The sequence below is a fragment of the Austrofundulus limnaeus genome, unplaced genomic scaffold (assembly GCF_001266775.1).
Source record: "Austrofundulus limnaeus strain Quisiro unplaced genomic scaffold, Austrofundulus_limnaeus-1.0 Scaffold1713, whole genome shotgun sequence".
Taxonomy (NCBI): Eukaryota; Metazoa; Chordata; class Actinopteri; order Cyprinodontiformes; family Rivulidae; genus Austrofundulus; species Austrofundulus limnaeus.
The window spans coordinates 12,424-22,703 of record NW_013954115.1 but is presented as its reverse complement, the minus strand read 5'-3'; the positions used below and the strand labels follow the sequence as shown (position 1 = coordinate 22,703).

The 10,280-nt window shown below is 36.3% G+C and overlaps 1 protein-coding gene across 1 annotated transcript in view; it reads right to left on the bottom strand.

The window, feature by feature from the left end:
• Positions 1-10,280, bottom strand: part of LOC106536168 (atypical kinase ADCK3, mitochondrial) — a 33,011-nt gene that overhangs the window by 16,211 nt on the left and 6,520 nt on the right. Inside the window, exons 5-6 of the mRNA XM_014033368.1 lie at positions 5,710-5,781; positions 4,722-4,847 (exon numbers count right to left, since the gene is read on the bottom strand). Of these exons, the coding sequence (XP_013888822.1) occupies positions 4,722-4,847; positions 5,710-5,781 (198 nt within the window). The remainder of the gene's footprint in view (positions 1-4,721; positions 4,848-5,709; positions 5,782-10,280) is intronic.

Genomic DNA, 10,280 nt, shown 5'->3' with positions numbered 1-10,280 from the left:
GAGTTGCCGCCATGTGATTGGCTGATTAGAAATTAAGTGTTAACGAGCAGTTGGACAGGTGTACCTAATAAAGTGGCCGGTGAGTGTATATTCAGCTAAACTTACAGCTTAAATATCAAAACAGAGCCAATGCTAACATATTTAGCCTTGACTAAATGTGTATATTTAGGCTATACGTATATATAGCTAATAATATATTAAGCTATAGCTAAAAGGGAAGCTTTAAGCTAGTCCTATAAAACTGACTCACATGGTCCACACTTAGCATCAAGAGGTTTACTAAGCTGTACAAGCAGATTAAAGTTTTAGTTAAATATATTTTTATAGATAAACATACAGCTTAAAGCTACACATTTAGCTGTGACAAAATAAAGATCTTAAAGTGCCAACAGCATCTTTTTTGTAATAAATATGAATGCATTTTTGGAAAGCCAACATTAACATATTGGAAAAATAATTTTACGCCACTGAGATAAACAGTTGTTGAGATATTCACATGTGAAGTAACAGGAAGTGATGAATATGAACAGAGCATTGCTACAGTGGCTGTCGAGAAGAATCATGTTTCTTTAGATTATTTTGAGTCACTATCAGAGAGAGATGAAGAAAAGTCAGAGTTCAAATAATATTGTTTCAATAAGCAAAGACCAGGGAGTTCCCTTTCTTAAAGAGTTCCCCTTTGATGTCACTTCCTGTTTCACTTTGGCTGAGCCAAGTTCAAAAGAAAATATGTCAGTTATGTGACAAAATGGGTAAAATCGTGTGTATTATGCCAAGTTTCTTAAACATAAAGATGTTTTCTTTGACTTTTTGTATTTGAAGGATATGCATGTTACAAATACTTTAAAGTTACACGTTGTGAAGTACAGTTTTACATGATTTTGACATTATTGTAATTAAAATCTAGGGAGGAATACACATACAGCAGTAGCTAAATGCATATCCCAACAGTAAACTCACACACACACCTGTGTGTATACTGATTATGTATACTTACATAATCAGTATACATACTGATTATGTAAGTATACACTGTGTGTGACTGTAAAACAATTAACAATAACTCTGTAAAGAATCTTAAGTCAGATTATTTACAGAGCTAAGGTAGCTGAAAGCATCTCATTGACAGTTGGAACCTCAAATATTTATTGGCTGAAACATTTTATTTCAGTATACTGTATGGGGTTATAAACTGTATTAGGACACATATACACAACAGAGCCTGTTTATTTTAGTAATTATTTACCACTGATTTGATCAATGAAGTGATTTGCACATACCGATATAGGAGTCAGATCTAAATAAACCTCTGAGTTGAAAGTGTCAGATATTTTTTGGGGGGTCTAAATACAGCAGGTCATCAATTTTCCATAACATATGAGGAAGATTCCTCTCTTGTACAAAAAGTGGAAACCTTTTTACCTTGGAATCTTTATTTCTGCTTTACATCATTGAATAAAGACTTGGAAACTGCCATTTGTGACTACTCAGGACATTTTTTTATTATCAGCGTGCATTGCCAATGCACACTATTGTGATTCGTTTCCCATCCAAGTCATCTCAACTTTGCCATGCTTCTCCTCCTGCATACTTTGTCCTAGAGCTGCCATTTTAATTTATATCTGTAAAGCCCCTGTGCCAAATGATGGCTATGCCTTTTGGTGCCTGTAAAACTTATAGTTTTTGAAATATTAAATGTTTAATAAATTATAATGGTAGTCAATGGAGCCTTGTATTGGTCCAATACTGCCCCCTGCTGCATCTACACAATATGGTACTGCACCTTAGTTTTAGAATATTTAAACTCAGTAGTTCAGTGATTACAATATTAATATGATTGTATTTTGATGTTTTACTATAATATTGTCTTAATACTACTCTACTGTTGTAATATTATGCAGTTTAGTGTCAATAATTATATTGGCAATATGGCCTCTTTCTGCACACATACAAACCAACCCCTGCCACCACCTTCTGCCACAACTCCATTGGTCTAATGGTCTATGTCATGGACTTTCATGAGGGAGATCAGGGTTCAGGGTTCAAAACCTGGCTAATGCAACTTTAAGAAGAAATCTCTTCAAACTTCATATTGTCACACAATTACCTTAATTCTAAACACCTGATGACTTGACAGGCACAAGCTGGTATAGAAAACACATTTGAACTTGGTCAAAGTTCATTCTGCAAGTCCAATGCTGCAGGCAAAGCCATGCTGCAATGACATGCTACGTGGCAATGCACACTTGTTTTTACATCGTAAAAACCCATGTCTAGTTATTATTGTTTCAGTCACATGAGAAAGCAGTTTTAAAGGACTCAAAATGGTAGATTTAAAAAAAAACTGGGTTCCAGGAAAAATCTTGAGACACAAAGCGTGTGTTTTCATGTGGACAGCTAAAACACAACATTTTAAAAACAATGTTACATTGGTCCACCTCATGTGAAACCTACGACCCAAACGTAACAATGACAGATTAGCTACTGTTTGGGCTGCTGATGCCAGTTGATCAATTTCAGAAAAACCTTCATTTGCTGTATTAAGGCCTCTGTATATTCCCTCCGAATTGCCGAAATCATCTCTCATTGTCACAGTTGCATGTCGAAAAATGTGTCAATTGATTTTGAGAGCAAATAGGAGCTCCCGACCTTGCAGTGGCAGATCTAGGATTTTTCTGAGTAAGGGGCCATCAAGGAGCGACAATATTCAAAGAGGTGCCAAGACTTTGTTCAACATCCTTTCACACAAATTCCCAGTGTATACGTTTTACACTTCAAGCACTTGTAACGTAATTAAAAAAAAAAAGTACCACTTTACAGTAAGGCCCCCCTTATAGATGGCTTTTAAAGATTTTATAGATAGGTTATTAATCTGTTAACACTTTAAAAATTATTAATAAGTGTTTATTTTGCAATAATTACGAGAAAGAGACAAAATTGTCCAGTTTTATTTATTAATGATTTATGAAGTGTAAACTTTACAAATGAATTAATAACCTATCTATAAACTCTTTATAAGCCATCTATAAGGGGAGCCTTATTGTAAAGTGGTACCAAAAATCTGGCACAGTAAATTCTCCTCAACAGTTTTTCATACATTTTACTGAACATAGATAAAATATTTTCAAACATGTGAGAAAATCCAGCCATTTGTCAGCTGAAAGACTTTTTTGCAGGATTGTTCACATTTTAAGAAGAGAAGAATTCTGTCAGCTTGATTCATTCTGGACTTTACTATTTGACTCATGAGCGCCTCTAGTGTTTGAACATGGAACTGCATCCACCATCATCACCCCCAGGTAAAGGACAGATGAGTGACAGGACAGGAGCACTTAAGGGGGCCAATCAGATTTCAGCTGGGGCCAATGCCCCTGTGGCCCCGCCCCTAGAACCGCCCCTGTGTTATTGACACAAGGCCTTGGCCCAACTGTCTCTCACTGCGTTCTGTGCGAAGTTCGTGGGCGTGTTTGTTTGAAAGTGCTCAGATGCTGCATTTTGCTACAACTACTCACTTCCAGAATGCAACTGTTGTAACCAGAAGCTGACATTTATAAAGAAAGTCAAATAGACAAAAAAATCATGAATGGAGATTAAAAAAACATTTTGCACAAAGGAATTCATCTGCAGAAAAGTGTGAAGCTTTAACCGGGACAGATTTGTGGACAGATAACAGCGGATCAGAGATTTCCGGGGTGTAGACTCCAGTGGGAAGGAAGCCCATGCAGTGACGTATACTGCAGCTGGAGGGGTTTCCCAGGAGCTCAGCATGGTCTCTGTCTCTGGAGCAATGAAAGGTGTGTGTGTGTGAAACAAACGCTGAACARCCATGTGGCCGCATGTCGACTGTTCGGCTTCATATGTTTATATGCTTTTATTTTATTGAACATTACCTTAAATAGAGCAAAACCTCTTTTTGTTACACCAAATAATCCAAGGCCAAAAAAGATTTTCTTCACTTTATTGAACTGTCAAYAATACTAAACCCAACAATACATCAAGCAGTTTTACTCATTTAAAAATACACAAAAATATTTGTTCTGTGTATCTTTGTGTATCAAAATTAGCTGTGTTAAAGTTAAGTCAACACACGTGGTCTGCAGCAGAACTTCATGCAGTTACATGAGTAAAGAGCCAGTTCAGACTTGTCCTGAGCAGGTCTGTCCACCGTCACACAGTGTGTGTGTGTGTGGGTGTGTGTGTGTGTGTGTGTGTGCATGCGTGCGTGTGTGCGTACGTACATACAAACAATTTAAAACTATACTGAACAAGCTTTTAGGTCAAATTGTTTTATTCAGTACAAGAACAAAGCCTAGAAGTCCACATTGTTAGGTTCTGTCCTGCAGCCATGTTGGCTGGAATCATGGAAGAAGTGGAGACAGGATTCAGGAATGACCTGAACGAGGGATTCTGAGAGACTGAAGAAGATTGACCCTTCAGAAAACTAATGTTTCACTCAGCTTCCTCACAGGACAGAAGCAGGAGCTGAGGATGGAACCAAACAAGTGGTCCGTCTGTTAGAACCCTGCCTGAACTTTTTAACTGATTATGAATCTCAAACATACTGAAGTCATGTTGTGAGGCAGCAGTGACTGAACTTTACACACATCACTGGTTTTAAAAATGTCACTACAACACATCAGTTTGATACGAATCATTGATGATTATATTTCTACAACTTTACGTTAAAAAGAGCAGTTTATAGAGATTTTGACTTTCCTCACCTTGAATACTGAGCATCTGCCCGATCTTTAGAGCTGCCCCTCGAACTTTGCAAAGTGTTCGGACAATCCTCCCAGCGTTGGCCTCTGATAGGAATGGATTGGAATCCAACACCGCCTTTTTGTTCACTAAAAAAAAAACATTCATTACAGCTGCTTAACACTACAGGAGCTCAACACTTGGTAACAAGAGCAGGATTTTATTATTCCAACTTTGAGTCAGCACATTTCATGACAACCCCACAGCTAATCGACATGAACCAACACAAAAATGGCTCCAAGTTTGTCAAATCTACAGATTTAGAAGTAGAACATCAGAGTCACTATAAACAAATATTCCAGCTGCTGAGATTTTGAAACATCACACAAGCCTTTGCAGAAAAGCTCTTTATCAAAACAACTAGAACTTCATTCCTTCTCATCAGAAGATGATCAAAGTTTAAAATACTGGTATAAGAGGTGGCGGATGATATGCATTCTATCAAGGAACGCTAGTCCTTTCATTTTTACTGTCTGATAAGCAATACATGCAAAAAGGCATCTTAGGTTAGGGTTGGGCATAATCATATCGTGTGCAGTTAACTGTCAGAAAAACAATAATCGATTATTTTTTGCCATTTGACGATTAATATGATTAATGCCACCAGGCAGAGTCTGCTCCGTGCTCCTCTCTGCTTCAAATATGACGAACATTTTAAAAAAAGTGCTGTAATTTCTTTATCTATCATCACAATTTAAAATTTATGTATAGCCTGAAGACTGTAATTTTTATACAATTTGGAACAGATTTTTATGAAGAACAAATCTTTCCCACTAAATTGGTCATGTGACCAGGACATAAGGGTGTCCAGGGACTCCAGGGGATTAATTGTCAAATTAATCGTTATCGGCTAAATACCACAATTAATCGTGATTAATTTTTTTGCCAAAATTGCCCAACCCTAGCTTAGATATATACACCTGATTCTAACAATAAGCTGCTTCTTCTTACCTTCTTGTTTGGGTTTTAAACTCTTCTTGGCCACTTCTGCAAGTGCTCCAAAACCAAGGCTGACTGCCAGTCCTACAACAACAACAACAACAACAACAACAACAACAACAACAACAACAACAACAACAACCCATTAGAAATGAGAGCGGCAACACTCACTAACAGATATAACATCAATCATCAGCAAACAGAGATCATCCAGGTGATCTCAGGTCAGAGGAAAGTTAAACAAAGAACAGATCTAAACATTTAATCGTCCAATTAAATGAATTCAGATTGAAACTAAACAAACTCTTTCAGCTTTGTGATCAAAATAACACAAACTATGGTGAAATCCCACACACTGACTTGTTATTCTCCCAKGAGCCTTTGCTGCTCTGGAGGAAGTGCCCACGCTGCCAAACAAGTCTGCACAACTTCTCTTGCTCAACTTTTGTCACCAACCGTTATGAGTTACATAAAAAATATTAGAGTATGAAGGATTATTGCCATCATCTCAGCTTCAAAACTGATTTTTCTGAGTAAAACAACTACAAAAAGTGATGTCCTTTGTTATTTACATTTATTTTAGGTCTGAATCAAATCCTCAGAACATAGAAAAACTGAAATAATTCTAAAATCTAAAAATGTCAGAATAATTTTTGTAATGCAAACAAACTACAGAGATACAGTGTGAATGCTGAATGTCAGCTGAAGCAGCAAAAAAAGAAGTTAAAGTGAAAGCCAGCTGAACAGCAGCTAAAATAAGCAGATATATGTAGCAGACAGTAGCTAAAAGCTAAGCACAGAAGAATTGTAGCTAAAGGCTCAGAGCAGCAAAACAGTAGCTAAAATCTGCAGAACAGCATGTCCTGATGCAAAACAGTACTAAAAATTAGCTAAAAAGATAAATTAGAAAAACTGTAGCTCAAGTAAAACAGACACTAAAATTAGCAAAAGAGTAGCTAAAATTAGCAAACTTATTCTTAAGACACAATTAGCATCTGTTTTTCTAATTGTGTCTGCCTACTCAGGTGCAGAATGTCTCTTGTGAAACAAAGAGAAGTAGAAACAAAGTCAAATCTGGACCCCACCATGCCGGTACGCAGTGGTGGGCAGCGCTAATCCAAAAATTAGCTCCGCAATTTCTAAAGCGCTGATTTAAATATTTAGGTCCGCAACCTCAAAAGCACTTATGCCATTGAAAAACCAGGGGAATCAAATTTTAAAGTGCAAGTACAATTTGACACTATCTGGCAATAATTCATGTACAATATATGTACAACACTGCCAACTAGTGGTGTATGAACTCTTTTACAACTTAATCCTACAACCACCGATTGCTGAGGATGTGATTTCCTGAAACAGAACTTTAGCTCCTGGTGTAAAAATTAAAAAGTTGTTGAGGATTGCTAGTTCGGCTGATTCTTTGTCTTTTTCTTTTGTTTGTTGTAGATTTTTCATTAAAGAAGCATCAATAAAGTAATTTTAAAACTGTTTATTGGAAAACTAAAGCGATGCATTCTGGGTACATGATGGATTTGATTTGTGACGGGAAACGAAAGCACGGACTACAGGAAACTATGTTCCCTTCAAAATAAGAGCTTGGATTTTAAAGBTTYHCATGTAGTTGCTCCAGTTGACCACTAGATGTCAGTCTTCATCAGCATAACATCTTTAAATCATTTCTGAGTCTCTAACCACGTTGTTTCAATCAATTACGTCAAGTATTGAGCTCCAGTGTTTAAACTTTTTTTTTTTTTAAAAAGGAGCTCCGATTGTAAAGTAAAATAAATCAATACATACAAAATTTTAGTATGGATTACAAACGTTAACTGTTTTAGCTGGGACAGGGAGTACTAAACATTGCCTTCCTGCTACGTAAGCAGACACAAAGCATTGTGGGAAATCAGAACCGTGACCCAAAGCAACAGTCAGCAGGATGTATACCTTCACAATAAGTGTGTTTATCTGGGAGGGGTGCTGTTGGATAGATCACATGTGTTGTGATTCATTGACAGTCATACCTTCTGCTGTTCAACATAATGATGACTGGTAGATAATTAGTTATTAGTGGTACTGCATTTTAATTTTATAAAGCGCAAATCCACTTATGAGTTATAAAAAGTAGTAAGTCCGCTAAAGCGCAAACGAAATATTTAGGTCCGAAATTACCAGATCTGCGTTTTAGCGGGCTGGTGCCCACCACTGCTGGTATGGACCAGATCCAACATGCTGTCATATCACCATTAGCATATGTTGGTGTCAGTTCACAGTGGACATGACAAATCTAGAAAGTTTAAAACGGATGAAGCAGCTGAATGTTCTGTAGCTGAAGAAGAGCCATGTTCTGAGCTTTCAGCTACATGAAGATGGTACTGATAATATCAACATCTGGATGGATCTGCAGGTTCACRCAGACCGGCCTGTGAAACTGAAAAAGCTTAAAAAGAACCAGAAAGATTGCCAAGAAATAAAGTGACAAAATGGAAGCTACAAGTGGCAAAACGGTTACCAAGAGGAGCAACTACACTGAAGGACAAGCAGTAAATCCATGTCCCCCAAAGCTGAGGGGTTTAAATATTGAATGTTTTTAGTTTTTGAGGCGTTTTTTTCTGGAGTAGGAATGTAGGTAAACCTGAATCTTTTCCTGTGGGTAAGAGTTGAACTGTGCTTAAAAACAGAGGGAGTTTTTCTTTTTCTTGTCCAAAGCCGTGCAGAGCAATGGATCCTAGTGAGGGGGCCATTTTATCCACCATCAAGTGCAATGGTCAAGTCAGGGGGTGGCCAATGGTGGCCTTGACCATTAGGGTTGGGTGGTATTGACTATTTTCATACCATGGTATAACCTTTAAAAAATACTACGGTATACAAGACTTATCAGGGGGTGAGGGTCTGTGGTGTGTCGGCTGATTAACAATTAACAGAAAGGGCATGCACATGCATTTAGCTTTATATACTTGAGCCAGAAAAACTCAGCTGTTCTGACGTGCTATCACTACCTCACTCTGAATTGTTCTGACCTTGCTCAGAGGTTAAAACGTGTGACAGATGGGGGTGTCTCCCCCCACTCATCCGCCTCCTCCGTTTGTCTTCTGAATGGGTTGAGGTGGTCAGAACTTACATCAGTAGCATTATGGGGAATCTTCTGACAGAGCCTACAATGCTTCCTGCATGTCCCAGTTTTCATAGCAGCCTTGTGGAAATTTGGTGCATCACCTCATGTGACTAATATATAGACCAATATCATTATTACCACAATTTCAAAATATTTGGAAAATTTGTTTGTCACCAGATTAGATCAGTTTATTGATAAACAAAATATTTTAAGTAAAAATCAATATGGTTTTAGAGCTAATAACTCAACATCAATGGCTCTCATGGACTTAATTGAACACATAACAACAGGTTTTGATAAAAAAAAATACTGTGTCAGTGTTTTTGTTGATTTAAAAAAAACATTTGATACCATTGACCACAGTATCCTTCTGGATAAATTAAACAAATATGGTATAAGAGGTCCAAGCACTACAGTGGATATCAAGTTATTTAACTAATAGGAAACGGTTTGTAMAAATAAATGATGTAAATTAATAATTAACTTACTGTATGTGGGGTTCCACAGGGTTCTGTACTGGGACAAAATTTGTTTCTCCTATATATTAATGACTTGGTAAATGTGTCTGGGTTTTTTAAATGTGTTTTATTTGCAGACGACACTACATTTTTTTGTTTGGGTAGAAACGTAGAACAGATGTTGGAAATGATGGAAATATAATTTGTAAAAGTACAAAATTGGTTTAAACTTAATAAGTTATGATTAAATTTGGACAAAACAAATTACATTGTATTTGGTAATAGAAAGAAAACAACTGATGTTCCTATTAGAGTGGACGGTGTTGAAATTTGAAGAGTCAGTGAGGTGAAGTTTTTTGGGAGTCATCAATGGCAAAAAATTATCATGGAAACCTCATATAAATTACTTAAAAACAAAAATGACAAAATATGTTGCAGTTCTGTATAAAGTTAAGGAGTTATTTAATGATAAAGCACTATTTACATTATATAATGTAATAATTGTTCCACATATGATTTATTGAATAGAAGTCTGGGGAAATGCATGTAAAACCATTACTAATCCGATTATTATTTTACAAAAAAGAGCCATAAGAATTATCAAAAGAAAGCATTACTAACACCCATCTAATATATTGTTTCATAAATTTAAATTATTAAAATTTTATGAGTTGTTGAATATCATACTCTGCATGTATAAGGCTCATAAAAATGTGTTACCTTCAAACATCCAATCACATTTTGTTAAGAGGGAGAGCTGCTATAATTTGAAGGGATTACAAATGTTTGTTAAATCAAAAATCAGAACAAATTTGAAGGACAGATGCACTTCAGTAAAAGGTATAAGACTATGGAATAATCTGGAAAATGATTATAAAACCATGGGATCAATTAATTCCTTCAAAATATGATCAAAGTAAAATTGTTAAAAAAAATATGAAATTGTTTAATTTGTATTTGTATGAGTTACTGTTTGAGGAGTTGAATTATTGTTTTTGTTTTACTTGGTTTATTAT